Here is a 16715-nt window from a genome sequence, read left to right on the forward strand (position 1 = left end):
TTTTTTTTTTTTTGAGACGGAGTCTCACTCTGTCGCCCAGGCTGGAGTGCAGTGGCGCGATCTCGGCTCACTGCTAGCTCTGCCTCCCAGGTTCATGCCATTCTCCTGCCTCAGCCTCCTGAGTAGCTGGGACTATAGGTGCCCGCCACTACGCCTGGCTAATTTTTTGTATTTTTGGTAGAGACGGGGTTTCACGGTGCTAGCCAGGATGGTCCTAATCTCCTGACCTCGTGATCTGCCCGCCTCGGCCTCCCAAAGTGCTGGGATTACAGGCGTGAGCCACCGCGGCCGGCCCGTATACGTATTTTTTAAAGCAATGATCTCACTCTATACTTTCTTGAGGTATTACTATCCTATGTGGGTTTACAGTTAAAGTAAACCACTCTTTCAGCTTCTAGATATACTTATCAAAATATGACATCACAGGAACTATACTTGAAACTGCAATGAAAATTAATAAGGGGTCCTCCACCAAGGAATGGAAAGGCTGCTTTTGTAGTGGCACTGCCTTTCATGGATACTCCATTTACTTGCTACCTGGACAGAAATGAAAAGAGTTGCAAAATGCTGCTTTAACTACTACCAGAGTTGAAAGCAAGGCTCAGTATTGGGAATGGTAAGAGCCCAGCCAGTGTGTGGTCTAGCCTCTCAGGTAGAACAAGGAGCTGTAATTTAGGAGAGCCTCTTCCTTTGTTTAACTTAAGTGTATGTACGGGAGGATCCCCTGAGCCCCAGAGTTCCAGGCAGCAGTGAGCTATGATCCGGCCACTGCACTCCAGCCAGATGACAAAGCCAGACCCTGTCTCTTTAAAAAAATAAATAAATAAAATTTAAAAATAATAAGTATAGGTGGCATGACAATGAAACTCTTTTAAAGAAAAGGGGAATGAATTATTTAGGAGTTTTATATCTATCAAGTAGGGAAGTACAGGAAAGTAATATTTTACCTTTGTGAGTAATTATATATTTTATGTTATGTGAATAAATTTACAGGAAGGGCTGGGTGCAGTGGCTCATGCCTTTAATCCCAGCACTTTGGGAGGTTGAGGTAGGTAGATCACCTGAGATCAGGGGTTCAAGACCAGCCTGGCCAACATGGTGAACCCTGTCTCTACTAAAAATACAAAAATTAGCCGGGCATGGTGGTACATGTCTGTAATCCCAGCTACTCTGGAGGCTAAGGCAGGAGAATCACTTGAACCTGGGAGGCTGAGGCTGCAGTGAACCAAGATTGCACCACTGCACGCCAGCCTAGGCAAAAGAGCAAGACTGTCTCAAAAAAAAAAAAAAAAAAGAATTTATAGGAAGATGAATAATTTTTTAAAATTCAATTATAAAGGAACCACCTTTATTGAAATCATTATCTTTATCTGAATTCCATAACTTAAAAATAGCTTTTCCCCCATTCCCTCCCTCTCAACAGTATGAAAATAAGAAAAAATGTATTACAGTTTTAAAAGAAAGAAGAAAATATGTATGACTTTGGAGTCTCAGGAAAGTTCTGAAAAGAGGGTGGACAAAAAGCTTCAGTATCCTTAGGGCACAGTAAATCTATTTATTGCTCCACCAACTTGAAGCCTAAAGCCAAAACTGTCATGCTGTCACATAGACAAACTTCTCAAGAGGTAAAGCTGAACTTCTCCTACTTTAAAATGAATGCAAACTACCGAGAAATAACAAACTGAAGAGTATTTTGCATTTTCAGTACCTCTAACCACAGCGTTTTAGAGCTGAATTTGAAGATAAGTTGACTAATTTAAACAGGATATAAGTGTCATTTTCAGATTGGATAGAGCAGGAAAATACATGGCTTTTTTTTTCCTTCTGGTTGTTACTTTTTACCAAATCTGGGCAATCTATCTAAAGAGAGGCATAGTTCTGACCTTTGGCTTTGTCACCACATTATTGCATGCATGGTATCGATTGGTCACCTTCTTTTCCTAGCCAGCCCTTGAAGCTGTGTTGGTGGCCTGTGACCTTCCAATACAATCCAGACTGTGGAACTCACTGTGTACTGGGATCCATAGGCAAATGGTGTGTGCAGGGAAAAAAAAAAAATCTTACACTGTCCTCAGTCATTTTTGAAAATTAAATGCAAAATACTTTCCAGGATAATACCTGGCTTTCAAAGATTATCTCTTCTGGCCGGATGCAGTGGCTCATGCCTGTAATCCCAGCACTTTGGGAGGCTGAGGCAGGAGGATCGCTTGAGGCCAGGAGTTCAAGACCAGCCTGGCCAACATAACACAATGCTGTCTCTACAAAAAATACAAAAATTAGCCAAGTGTGGTGGCAGGTGCCTGTATTCCCAGCTACTTGGGAGGCTGAAGCAGGAGGATCTCCTGAATCCAGGAGGCAGGGGTTGCAGTGAACCGAGATCACGCCACTGCACTCCAGACTGTGTGACAGAGTGAGATGTTGTCTCCCCCACCCCCCAAAAAAGAAGATTCTCTCTTCTGGTCCATTGACTACTCCCTTTGTTATCCAACCCAAAATTTCATTTACCTTCTTCATCCTGCAGACATTACCAATGGAGAGAGAAAACATCAGGTTTCCTTATCCTTGCCCCTTGAATTCAAGATTAGATGAATATCTGAAGATTAGGACACTGTGGAATGTTTGGTACGCAAAGCCCAGCAGATTTGGCGAGGGCTAAATAATTGCTAAATTAGATGAGCTTTTAACTACTTTTTAGAAAAGCTGAACCTAAGAAAGATAGACCTTTGGTAGCTCATGGTGTGAGGGTCCTGGAGGTACAATGCACTGTGTTGTCAGGGCTCCCTGGGTTCCTGCTCCCTTTCTGGAGTATGGACAATGCTGGTGTGCCCTGTTCAGAGGGAGATGCTGCTGCTAGTTTGGGATATCACTGGATGGGCTCTTCGAGTCATCGTGAAAAGTTTGAGAATAGACTGTAGCAATCAAAGTGTGACCTGAGAAGGTGGAACAGGAATTTTCTCTGGTCAAAATTGATCAAAACTTGAATGGATAATGAAATTGTGGTATACATACACAATGGAATACTACTCAGCCACAAGAAAGAATGAAATTCTGTCATTTACACCAGCATGGATGAACCTGGAGGATGTTATGTTATGTGAAATAAGGCAGGCACAGAAAGATAAACACCACACATTCTAACTTACACGTAGAAGCTAAAAAGTTGATCTCATTGAAGTAGAGAGTAGACTAGTGGTTATTAGAAGATAAAGAAGGTAGGGGAAAGGAGATAGGGTGCAGCTGGTTAACAGATACAGCTAGATGGGTGGAATAAGTTCTAGTGTTCTATAGCACTGTAGGGGGACTATAGTTAATAATTTGTTGCATATGTTCAAAAAGCTAGAAGAGAGAATTTCAAATGTTCCTGACACAAAAAAATGATAAATGTGTAGGATGATTGATTTGCTAGTTTGATCATTACACATTTTATGCCATCAAAATATCACTCTGTACCCTATAAATATGAACAATTATTATGTGTCAATTAAAAATAATAATAATAAAAATTTTAAATAAAATTTGATTAAAATGGACAGAGGTAGAAATTCAAATGATCACCGTTTCTATTCCATGCTATCCAGAGAACACCTGAAAATCACCGCTTCAAATGGAAGTAAAGATGAAGACATGTTTTGATCTCATACTCAAATGTGGGTTAGGAAGACAGAGTCTGGAGCATAGCACTTCGACTTACCAGCTCTCTCTCTCTGCCTTGGGCAAATGAGTTAGCATCCCCATGCCTCAGTTTCCACATCTGTACAAAGATGATGTAGGAGTACTTTCCTCATAGGATTGTTTTTGGGATTAAATGAGGAAATAGATGCATAGCACTTGGACTTGTAAGCTCTGGTAAGTATTAGGATTATTATTATCTGTGTATTAGTCCATTTTCACGCTGTTATAAGGACATACCCGAAACTGGGTAATTTATAAAGGGAAGAGATTTAATTGACTCACAGTTCCATGTGGCTAGGGAGGCCTCAGGAAACTTGCAATCTCGGCAGAAGGCACCTCTTCACAGGGCAGCAGGAGAGAGAATGAGTGCCGAGTGCAGGGAGAAGCCCCATCAGATCTCGTGAGTACTCACTGTCACGAGAACAGCATGGGAGAAACCACTCACCTGATTCAATTACCTCCCACCAGGTCCCTCCCACAACATGTGGGGATTATGAGATTACAATTCAAGGTGAGGTTTGAGTGGGGACACAGCCAAACCATATCAATTTGCCTTTCACATTGCATATAAAATGTTTGATTTAAGAGGTTTTCAGTTACTCTTTGAAATATCTTTATAGAACTTCCATATTTTGCTTCAGGTTGTGGTTGACTCTTCCTAGAAAGCATTTTGGAATGTCCTACCAGGTGGGTTATTGTATATAAGTATACATTTACTTGTAATTAAGTTTAGGGGCTTCTGATTGGACTCCTCAGTCATATCAAATTATTTATAGAGCTAACAAATAACTTCCTAGATGCCCCTGTATATATGTGTTCAGTGACTTATGCATTCAACAAATACTTACTGAGCACATCCCTAGTGAGCCGGATTGTGTTCTGGACCCTGAGAGTTTAGGACCTGTCTCATAAGGTCCTCAGGTGGTTGTGTTCCAGTAGAGAAGCAAACTATTACCAAGTCGACAATAAATACACATGAGCATTTCAGATAGTGCTAAGGACTGTGAAGAAAAGGTAATAGGACAGGGGTGGATATAGATCCGATGGCCAAGAAAGGGGTCTGTATCTGTCCGAGTTCTCCAGAGAAACAAAACCAATAAGATATACGTATATAGATACATGAGAGGGGATTTATTAGGGCAATTGGCTCACATGATAATGGATGCTGAGAAGTCCCACAACAGGCTGTCGGCAACCTGGAGACCCTAGGATGCTGGTAGCCTGGCTCAGTCCAAGGCCGGAGGCCTGAGAGCTCGAGGCAGTGGGGAGTACTGGTGTAAGTTCTGGAGTACAAAGGGTGGGGAGCCTGGAGTTGTTGTTGTTCAAGGACAAGAGAGGAAGAGCGTGTATCCCAGCTCCAGCAGACAGATTGGCATAGCCTCCTTTTCTCTGTTTTTGTCCTCTCTGGCTCTCTGGCAGATTGGCTGTGGCCGCCAACACTGAGGGAAGATCTTCCCTACCTAGTCCACTCCGACTCACAAGCCAGTCCCTGAAAACACCCTCACAGACTGTATTAGGCCGTTCTTGACTGCTATAAAGAAATACCTGAGACTGGGTAATTTATAAGAAAACAGGTTTAATTGGCTCACAGTTCTGCAGGCTGTACAGGAAGCATAGCAGCATCTGCTTCTGGGGAGGCCTCAGAAAGCCTCCAATCATGGCAGAAAGTGAAGGGGGCAGGCATATCACATGGCAAGAATGGGAGCAGGAGTGGAGGAGAAGTGCCCCACACTTTTAAACCAGACCTCGTGAGAAGTCACTCACCATCACAAAGACAGTACCAAGCCATAGGGATCCACCCCCAGGACCCAAACACCTCCCGGCCCCACCTCCAGCATTGGGGATTATATTCCAACATGAGATTTGGCAGGGACAAATATCCAAACTATATCATATTGCCCCTGGCCGCTCCCAAATCTCATGTCCTTCTCACGTTTCAAAATGCCTTCCCAACAGTCCCCCAAAGTCTTAATTCATTCCAGCATTAACTCAAAAGTTCAAAATCTCATCTGAAAAAAGGCAAATCCTTTCCACCTATGATCCTGTAAAATAAAAAACAAGTTAGTTATTTCCAAGATATGGTGGGGATCTACACTGGGTAAACATTTCCGTTCCCAAAGGGAGAAATCGGACAAAAGGAGGTGGCTACAGGCCCCATGCAAGTTCAAAACCCAACAGGGCAGTTGTTAAATCATAAAGCTCCAAAATAATCTCCTCTGACTCCATGTCCCATGTCCCAGGCACTCTGGTGTAAGTGGGCAGCTCTACCCCTGTGGATTTGCAAGGTGCATCCCCCAGGCTGATCTCACTGGCTGGCGTTGAATGTCTGTGGCTTTTCCAGGCACAGGGTGCAAGCTGCCAGTGGATCTACCATTCTGGCGTCTGGAAGACAGTGACTTCCTTCTCACAGTTCCACTAGGCAATGCCCCAGCGGAGACCCTTTATGGAATCCCCAAACCCTCATTTCCCTTCCACACTGCCCTAGTAGAGGTTCTCTGTGGGGGCTGTGCCCTTTCAGCAGGCTTCTGCCTGGACACCCAGGCTTTTCCCTGTATCCCCTGAAATCTAGGTGGAGTCTCCGAAGCTTCCATCACTTTTGCATTCTGTGCATCTGTAGGCTTAACATCATGTGGAAGCTGTCGAGGCTTTCAGCTTGCACCCTCTTAAGCGGAAGGCTGAGCTGTGTCTGGGGCCCTTTGTGCCAAGGCTGGAGCCAAAGTGGCTGGGATGCAGGGAACAATGTCCTGAGGCTGCACGAGGCAGCAGGGCCCTTGACCTGGCCCTCGAAAGAGTGAAAGAGTGATGTTGCCCCTGTCTATCAAATGCAGGCATGGCGGTCCTCACATTGGCCCAAAGTTACAGTCAGGGATAGATTAAGAACTGAACTCAAAGTGGACACATTCCTGCTTTAGTAATAAATTGCCTACCAGTTTTGTAAAGCTTGGTATATCTTATTTTTCTTTTGACTTTTGTCAAACACAGAAGTAATATAAGTCCCTTGTATCCAACTAGCAGCTCCTCAATTATCAATTCTTGACCCATCCCATTTCACCTGCTCTTATTTTTTAGTTTTTCATTTTGTAATGCTTGTATTCAATACAGTGACATTTATTAAGTACTATCATGTGCCAGAGATTGTATTCAATGAGTACGTAAAAATGGATAAGAACATTTCCTTCCTCAGCTTCTCATGATCCAGTAGCAAAGGCACATGTATCCAAAGATTAAATAATGTAAGCAATAACTGGCATAAGCCAAAGGTTATGGGAACACAGGAAAGAGAGCGATTAGTGCTTCCCTGAGCAGTGGAGAAAGAGTTTGGTGAACTCACAGAGTGAGACTGCGTAAAGCGCAGATGGGAAGAGAGATAAAGGTAGAAGAAAGAGTAGGCCAGGCGTGGTGGATCAAACCTGTAATCCCAGCACTCTGGGAGGCCGAGGACAGATTGCTTGAGTGCAGGAGTTCGAGAACAGCCTGGGCAACACAGCAAAGCCCATTTCTATTAAAAATACAAATATTAGCTGGGCATGGTGATGCATGCCTGTAGTTTCAGCTACTTGGAGGCTGAGGTGGGAGAATCACCTGAGCCCAGGAGGTTGAAGCTGCAGTGAGCTGAGATCGCACCACTGCACTCCAGCCTAGGCAACAGGAGTGAAACCCTGTCCACCCCCCCGGGGCTCCCCCTCACCCACCCCGCAAAAAGTAGGTAGAGGAAAGGGCATTAGCACAAAAGCCTTTTTGGGGCAAGTGATTGGAATGGAGAGTATTTGGAAGCAGTGATAGAGATATAGCTAGAATCATGAGTTGGGCCACTTTCTGAAAAGCCTTACTTGCCACTCCAGGAAGTTTAAATTTTATTTTGTTGGGTTTCTTATTTTAATTTTTTTAAGGGACAGGGTCTTACTATGTGCCCAGACTTGTCTTGAACTCCTGGACTCAAGGCTATCCTCCCACCTTAACCTCCTAAGCAGCTGGGATTACAGGTGTATGCTACCATGCCCAGCTTACATTTTATTTTGTAGGGAATGGGGAACAATACGATCCTTTTGAGAAACAACTGGGCTGGGCACAGTGGCTCGTACCTGTGATCACAGCACTGTGGAAGGCAAAGGTGGGCAAATCGCTTGAGACCAGGAGTTCAAGACCAGCCTAGGTAACATAGCGAGACCCCCATATCTAATTAAAAATAAAAAAAGATTTAAAAAACCCCAAGAACTGGAATGATGGAACCAGTATTTTTAAGGATAGTGCGAGCAACAGTGAGGAGCATAGATTTGTTGGAGAGAGCCTGGGACGGGGAAACCAATTAGGAGACTGGCTGACCAGAGCAGATGAGCATTCGATTGTAGAAGACAGAGGGAAATGCTAGGCGGAGTTGCATAAATGTGGAATCGCAGAAGTAGGCTGAAGAGCTTGATCACTTAAGGCTTTATGGAGAAGATAACTTTTGACCTTGATCTTGAAAATGAAAACATAAATAGGAAATGAAGGGAAGGAATTGCAGTATTAGTGAACAGCATGTTCAAAAGCACCGGGCTACAAAAATGCAAGGAATGTTCAGGAACTCGCAAGGAGGGAAAGGAAGCCAGCTGGCTGGCTAACAAGCATACCGTGAAAGTAGTGCCAGCAAAAGATGGCACTTTAATGATTCCAAGACAGGCAGTTGAGGCGGGACTTGGTGACTAATAGGAAATGCTGGATGAGGGGGAGAAATGAATTGCTAATCTGAGGTTTCTAGACAAAAAATATTTTTAAAGGTAGAATATTAAACAAGACAAAGTGTGAAGGCAGGTTAACAAGGAAAGCTTTGTACAGTTGTGGACATGCTTAGTATGTGCCTGTGGAACATCTGGTGGGAAGCACCCTGCGGGCTTTTGGAAATTCACGTGTAGAAAGTAGATTTGGAGTCGTCAGCAGGAGATGATGAGAGGCTGAAGCTAATGAAAAAGTGCCTACTGGTTGCTGTGCTTTTATAATACAGACCGGGTGTACCAAAATCCCTCTGCTTGATAAAGGTTAGAGCACGATGCTCAAGAATAGTGATGTTTTCTGTCTTGGTTGCTGTGTAACCTGAATACTATAACCAGCATCTTTTATATAAGGGTTGTCTCTGCTTTCCTCAATAATATTTATAACAGTATTTTGTTATGACAGCAATCTATAAACAGTAATTCAGTTGGGGGATATCTAGGGTAGCTTTTCATTGTAAACATGACCACGCCTTATTCCCCTCACTGCATGCAGAATGTGCTCCTAGGCCACAGACTCATAGTTTCTATTTCTTACTCCAGGTTTCATCGTCCATAACGAAGTGTGAGACTATTTGGAAACAAAGACTGATCATCTTTGGGGGAAGCCCTGCTTCCTGAAAACCTGATATTGCACTGGGATTTGAATGTGTGTGTTTCCGTTTAATTTGTGGTGAAGGAAGTGTGTGACTCAGCTTGGTTGGGAAGTGCCCCTTACCTGTGCGGCCCAGATGGCTCCAACAAGCAAAAGGAAGGGATGCAGTGACTCTTGCTGCCCATAATGCACAGCGATGGTAAGAGACACAGTGGATATTCTTCATCAGAAGCTTTAATCAAAGAAGATGAGCAGAAGACAATCGCTGGCTCCCTGTTACCAGAAAGCCAAATTTTATAATGCAGGTGAAAGAGAAATATAGATTAAAATTGCTGGGCACTGAAAAGGGGTGGGAGTTGAAAATCAGAAAGAAAGAGAAATATTTCATTATGTTAATGAAGAAAAGAGAAAATTGAAGCATAAATGTATTTTTGAAGTAGTTATTTGGTAGCTGAGAACTTATTAAGGGATTTAGGAATCTAACCTCCCGATGTGGATTCCTCAAAGACTTGATCAGAGAATATTCTTGTTTCACCATTATGTTGGTACAGTATAGTACCATTATTTTATGTTGTGCCAGTGAATCCAGTTGCCAGAAATAAGTCTGAATGTTTTCATGCATCTTTTTCTTAAATGCAGGAGCTTCTACTGACTCTTAACAAGCATGCTTACCCAAATTTTGTTGCATGCTTTTAAGTAGCATTAGCTATGCACACTTGACATTTTTAAATATTCCTTTCCTAGTGTACCAGCCCTCACAGGATAAGAGGACTGGGAATAAAGTCAGATGTAATGTGGCCCTAGAAAACTATAGCAAGCTTCAGAAATAAATCTTTTGATCTTTCCCTATCTTGATTAGATCCAAAGTCAAAGCAACCATACTTCCTTCACCTAAAGAAGACAGTATTGACAATCATGACACCTGTTATATAAACTTGACTCCAAAGTTAAAACTTAAGCAAGCTACAAACGTGCTGCCTGCAGTTAGTCCTGCATGGGAATAAGGACTAGTTATTTTTTTAGTGCTGCATTTTTTTAAAGTTGGATTGCTGCTATTAAAAAAAAAAAAAAAAAGCACACAGATCAAAAAAACACCCAAAGGCTTAACAGAACATGGAAAGTTTCCACTAAGTTGTGTGTGAGGAAATCCTCATCTTGTATTTTAAGAATCTGCAGATTGCATCCATAAATACAGTGCAGTATTTACTGTCCATGCAAAAGAATCAGTGAGGTTAAAGTAGTGGAAGGTTTCCCTATGAGCCTACAGTCTGTATTGTTTACATTAAGAAACTCTCTATTGTTGTGTTGCTATTTCCCATGGAGTCACAGGCACAGTATGACTTCTGCTCCCAAATACATATGACCATATGTGAATACCACCTTGCATTTCATTGTTCTTCACAATTGTTTTGTGCCTCTTTAATTAAAAACACATGAAATGAATAACAAAACAAGACCCAAATAGAGTTTATTTTATTCTCAGAGTTTGGACTACAATTTTCTGAGATGTTTCTGGTTCAAGACTGTAATTTTCTATTTCAACCCAAAAGTAAGCATTTAACCTGGTGAATAAATGTAGATCCTGCCATTCATTGGTATTTTAAAGAACCACTTGAAATCGGATCATTTTATTTAAAAATAAAAAATGTTAATGCCAGTTGGCCTATTATAAAAAGCCAGGACCATGTTAGAACTAGGAAAAGTAACCAGCATTACTGCACCTCTTGTTAGACTCTGTGCATTAATAAAATACACCCAGAGTCTGTTGTCATTTCACTAATAGGATAAGACAAATTTTTTCCTTTGAAAAAATTTTTCTGCATGCCCAGGTGTCTCTGGCTGAGGTTTTGTCTGTTTTACAGTGTTTCAATCCAGCCATAAAAATTAACTTGTGATTTTTTTTTCCCAAAGTCATGCTTTTCCTTAATTATATTTTTATTTTATTATTTTAGTGTCTTGGGAAAAATACCAAGAGATATAATGTTTCCTTTAATTGTCTATGCTTAATCATCTTTAAACACTTTTTAAATTTCTAACCACAAGACCTCTCTATAATGGTAAATGTAAGACATCACCATTTTATCACTCAAAGTACGTTATTGAAAGTTTCTATTTGGTTGATAAAAGGAACAATTTTTTCCCACTTTTGATGCCTATGATGCAATTTTTTGTTGCCTACAATGAGATACACTCAGTACAGAAAATGAAAATCTGGTATTTCAAAATTGCTTTTCTTGTATAATAGGTCAGATTTATTAACTACTCATACTTTTTCTTTATACTAATGGATACATTTAGAAAAAATTTGCTAAGTTAGAGACAAGTTTAAAAGTAAAAAAAAAAAATGAGCCACTGCTAATCTACTATTTAGGTAATTGGAATCGCCAATTATTTTATTAAAATGATTGCTTGAGTAAAAAGCTGTGGAAAGAATTAAAGGATTATGAGCTAAGCTGTATTTTGCAGAATATGGTTCTATTTTAGTAGAGCAGAGATGAGACATATCCCCACTGGCCACCCAGCCAGAGGTCTCCTACCTGGGGGCCCTAAAGGGATGCAGAGGTCTGGCCCACCCTCCGTGCATAGGCACCTCTGCCCACCACCAGCGTTTCAGCAATCCAACCAGTAAGCATATGCTGTATAGGAAAAATAAAAGTGTGTGGCAATTGGATTTCTTTTGTTGTAACACAATTCCAGGTTTTTGGCTATTTAAAGTTTGACATTAGGCTGACATCGAGGAAGTAAGCGGGTTTTCCTGAGTTCCCAAGATATGATTAAGGAAGAAAACAAACCCATCTCCAGGAAGATGCCAGGCAGGAAAGAACTAGACAGATGTAGAAACCAAAGTGACCATTTTAGTTTTTCTTAATGGAGAATAAAACATTAATATTAGGGTATTAAGAAGATGCTCAGCAGGCTTCATCAGCATCTTCATGGTCATTACCAATCAGTCTGACAAATAGTTCTCTGGTAGTCAGCCTTCATTTAAGGCAGCTTGCCTGATAATTTCCTGTGTATGTGAAGTGTCTTGCACTTTTACATGTTAGCTATAATTCCTTAAGTTACTTAACTGAAATCTGTAATAGAGAACCATTTTGGCATTTGAACAGCTATTTTACATGGAGAAAAAGCAAACACATCTGTCTCTGCTTCACTCAGAAAAACTGACTTTCTGGTTTCATCTTCATATTGTTTAGTAGCATAATGAGAGTAGTCCTTTATCTTTCTCTAATGTTAGTAAATATATTCTGTTAGTAGGAAGTTCTGAAATTGAAGGGAAAATATATTTAAGGAAATAAAGGAATTGAATACACCATTCAAAAATCACCAAATACTGAAAATAAGAGATGAGTCCTTAAAACCTGAGTCAAAAAAGGTCCAATTTTACAGCCTGCAATTAATTCAGGGCTGCGTTGGCATTAAAAATAAATAAATAAATATATATGTATATTATATATATCGTAGCTTACACTTAAAAGAGGAAAAAATTGCATTAACACTGCATATTCTGATATGTACCATATTAACACATAACAGGCATTTTATTTATGCTTCATAGAATCAGACAGACACAACTTTAAAAAATCACACTGTATTCACAATAGAAAAGGGTAGTCTTATCTACCACAGAGTAGTATGTCCACACTTAATAATGAAAACTTTCTTCCTTTCCTGCTCAAAAATTTCTTCAGTCTGTTATTATTTTTAAGTGCCCCTTGCTGCAAATTTCAAATGGAGCAAGAAATCTTCCTCAGAGTAGGTGGTATGGAATTAAACTAGTACAATATATATGAATTCATGTCATTTACCCCTGAGTATGGTAGAACTGTTAAAGCATTCTTAAATTCCATTTATATGAAGCCTATCATTACTAGGAAAAGTATATTCTTTGGGATAAGAATTAATTTCTTCACACCATTAGAGCATGTTGTGAGTAGTAAGGAACTACTTAGATGCAATTTATTTACAGAATTGTCCCTTGGCCTCTTGAAATGGCTGGATCTTTCACTACTGAGTAGGTAGTCTCTACTTACTGGTAGGATAGATTACATTGCTTTACTGGACAAAGCAGAATGAACTTATACAACTAAAATATGTCCTATATTGGCCGGGTGTGGTGGCTCACACCTGTAATACCAGCACTTTGGGAGGCCAAGGCGGGTGGATCAGTTGAGGTCAGGAGTTCGAGACCAGCCTGGCCAACATGGTGAAACCCCATCTCTACTGAAAATACAAAAAAAAAAAAAATTATCCGGGCATGGTGGCTTGTGCCTGTAATCTCAGCTACTCGGGAGGCTGAGGCAGGGGAATCGCTTAAACCCGGGAGGCGGAGGTTGCAGTGAGCCGAGATCGTGCCACTCCACTCCAGCCTGGGTGACAGAGCAAGACTCCGTCTCAAAATAATGATAATAATAATAATGAATAAAATAAAATATGTCCTCGAGGGAAAAGCAATGACAGAGTAATCACCAAATTAATAGGAACATCTTTCTAGAGAAAGTACATCCCCAGTTAGTTCAAACCCAGGTTTCAAAGAAGCAGCATTGGGCTCTACTGTAAAGGCAGGCAGTGACCAAGAGGTGTTGGGGAGAGAGGTAGAGTACCCTCAAATCATTCCCATTTTCACTTCCAATTTCCTTTTTGTAATCATTAAGCTTAAGCTATGTATGGAAATGCAAAGCGCCATTAGCATTTCTAGAAAGCAGCTGGAACCTTACCCACCAATGCTTTTTTGAAGACAGTATCATCCCACATTTAAAAATCCTGTTGTATATGTTGTAAAATTTCTGGCAAAGAAATGGAGGATCCTGTGGCAGCTATTCCCACCTAAAGCCAACCCTATAAGGATGGGTCATTTTTTAGCCATGCTAGGATTTACTGCACACACAAAAATGTCATTTAGCTTGTCGCATTGCTAGCACAGCTGCACATATGAGCGAAGCACTGTTGGTCCGTGTTTCTCAGTGGGGGTGCTCTTGGCATTTGGAGCTGGGTAGGTCTTTGCTGTACAGAATCGTCCCGTGCATTGCCAGATGTTCAATATCCCAGGCCCCTGCTGACTAAATGTCAGTAGCAGTCTCAGTCATTGTAAACACCAAGAATAAAAAGCATTCCCCCAGCTTCAAATGCCCTCCCTGGGAGGTTGGTATCACCTCCCCTGAATGCCACTGTCTACTGCAATTTGAGGACACAGGGAGAAAAAGTGCCTATCCTCAAACATTGTCTCTGCTGCCTTGCATTTCTTTGGGCCCTGAATGGTTTTTCTCCCTTCATTTTTCGAGCCTTTGTCTCAGTGCAGCTGTTCTTCAGGGAGGAGGTTACTGGGCAGCCTTGGCCATTCAGTGGGCATGGGGACTTGGCCTAGTCCATATATATATATATATATATATATATATATTTAAAGTCCCTTATATATACTTAAAGGAGAGATCATACATGAAGAAAGCTTTCTTTTTTTTTTTTTTTTTTTTTTTTGCCTTACAACTTTTCTTTAGAACCACATTATTGGTCATAATCCTTGTTACTGTCATGAGGATTGTTGCACGGGTTAAACACAAACACAGACTAACAATGCACTTGAACAAACCTGGTGATCTTTGGAAATAAATCACCATTAGATTTCACCTGGTTATGCTGCATCCCATAAGTTCCAAATGAATCACCTGCTTATCCTATTAAGGAAGCATTTAATTCACACGCAAATGCCTGAATTTCCCCTGTATAAATGTAGTCATGCGGTTCAACTTTTCTAATAAGATTTGTGAATGCTGCATTATGATGAAAATGTGGATTAACTGTGGATTGCATGCCTATTGTTCATACTTCAGTGATGGTCACACACAAAACAAGATGAGTTTTACTTAGGTGAAATATTATTAAACTCTACTAACAATACAGAAACATATTCTTTGTCGCTTTTTATCACCAAAACTGAATGGTAAATATGTCTTGACATTATTTGGATGAATTGTGGCTAGCAGAATGGAATTAACTTAGCCACTATAATTTTTTAAAGCATTAAAATTTCTAAATTGTTTTTGAGGCCGAGTAAGGCAGAGTCAATAAAGGTGGTTATATTGTGAGCTTTTAGATGGTGCTTAAGAATTCTTATCTTTTTAAATAGCAGTATTTGTTTTTTAAGAATAAATTGAAAGGAGCAAATAAGGCAGAATGCCACCCTACCCTCAGGTCAATTTTATGGTATATGAAAAAGCCAATAATATTTGTGCCACTTGCCGACTCTGGGGAGGAGGGGCTTTACCCCTTACTGGATCCTTTTGTTATAGTTTGACTATGTCATTACATTGTTTAGAGAGCCTCCACAACGAGAAGTTACCACTGCAGGGCTAACTCGTCTTCAGAAATAATCTGAATGATTCAAGGGTCAAACCACTTTCATCCCTTAAAATATAGGGACTATTATTTCTTTTTCTTTTTTTTTTTTTAAACATTTCTTCTGTGGCTTAGAAACGTGCCAGTGTGTTCAAAACATTTACACCAATTTCACCAGATTTAGGACCTACTAAAAATTCAAATGAGTTTCTTTTTTTTTTTTCTGTGTAACAGGGATTTTTAAATAATGGACTATATGCATTCTTTTGTTATTTCACACTTCAGTTAAAGTGATAACAATGGTAAACTGTGATCATTATCAGACTGACTGAATGCTTTCTGATTTCCAGTGAGTGATCTAGTTCTACGTATTACACAGGTGTAATATCTGTGAGTGTAAATAACTGGAACTGTACACTGATTAACATGACAGTTTCTCTTTTGTTGTTGTTCTTATCTGTACTGTATTATAGTATGTGGGTATAAATATCTACAAGTATACACACATATGTACTTGTATTCCACTATTGTAACCTGAAAGAAAGACTATGTATTCCCTTTTTTAATTCCGTACTGGTGTTTGTGTTATTTAAAAAGCAAAATTCTGCTCTATTTAGTTGTATGATATTAGAGGATACTTTGCTGTGCACAATTCCAAGTGCCTTAGAACATTGTTTAGCTTTCCTAAGTATATATAAATGCATATATGTATAAAATTGGGAAAAGTTACCTCAATAAAATCATTGGGAAATCCCCAGTTTTAGTTTGTTCCAGTTTCTATTATATTTGGATAGTGCTCAGCCTTTTTAAATGCAAAAAGAAAAAAGAGTAAGACAACTTCTCTAATTGCCTGTTATTTCAACTTCACCTAAGTTTTTAACACCTCTTTGTATGTAAGGTCTTGAGACATGTAAGGCCTTGTACTTTTTATTTGAAATGTCTGTCTAAAGAATTACTGCTCTTAAAAGAAATTTCCAGTATTTTTTTAGCTTGCTATCTTTTTATATCTGAGGTATTTGATATTGATGTTTTTATTGCCATTATTATATGTAAACATAAAAGATAGTCCATTTAGAGTTTATAACATAGAAAATAAACAGACTTCCTCATTATGCTTACTATTTAATGTATTACAAGCAAGGAGTGAGGTTGGGAGCATATTTTGACCACGAAAAGAATTGGAATATACTTTTTGTGATTTTCACCATCAGTTACAAATAGTAACCTTAGGCTGGGCGCGGTGGCTCACGCTTGTAATCCCAGCACTTTGGGAGGCCGAGGCGGGCGGATCACGAGGTCAGGAGATCGAGACCACGGTGAAACCCCGTCTCTACTAAAAAATACGAAAAATTAGCCGGGCGTGGTGG

The 16715-nt window shown here is 40.2% G+C and overlaps 1 protein-coding gene across 3 annotated transcripts in view; it reads left to right on the forward strand.

Moving 5' to 3' along the window:
* The window catches only part of PHACTR2 (phosphatase and actin regulator 2), a 295326-nt gene extending 278998 nt beyond the window's left edge, over positions 1-16328 (forward strand). For 2 of the 3 annotated variants that reach the window (XM_055266052.2, XM_055266044.2), the window contains exon 13: positions 8964-16328. In XM_055266052.2, the coding sequence (XP_055122027.2) occupies positions 8964-8979 (16 nt within the window). In that variant the 3' untranslated portion in view covers positions 8980-16328. The remainder of the gene's footprint in view (positions 1-8963) is intronic. The other variant, XM_063631812.1, reaches the window with a different exon arrangement.
* The last annotated feature ends 387 nt before the right edge of the window (positions 16329-16715 follow it).

Source organism: Symphalangus syndactylus, chromosome 2 (genome assembly GCF_028878055.3).
Source record: "Symphalangus syndactylus isolate Jambi chromosome 2, NHGRI_mSymSyn1-v2.1_pri, whole genome shotgun sequence".
Classification (NCBI taxonomy): Eukaryota; Metazoa; Chordata; class Mammalia; order Primates; family Hylobatidae; genus Symphalangus; species Symphalangus syndactylus.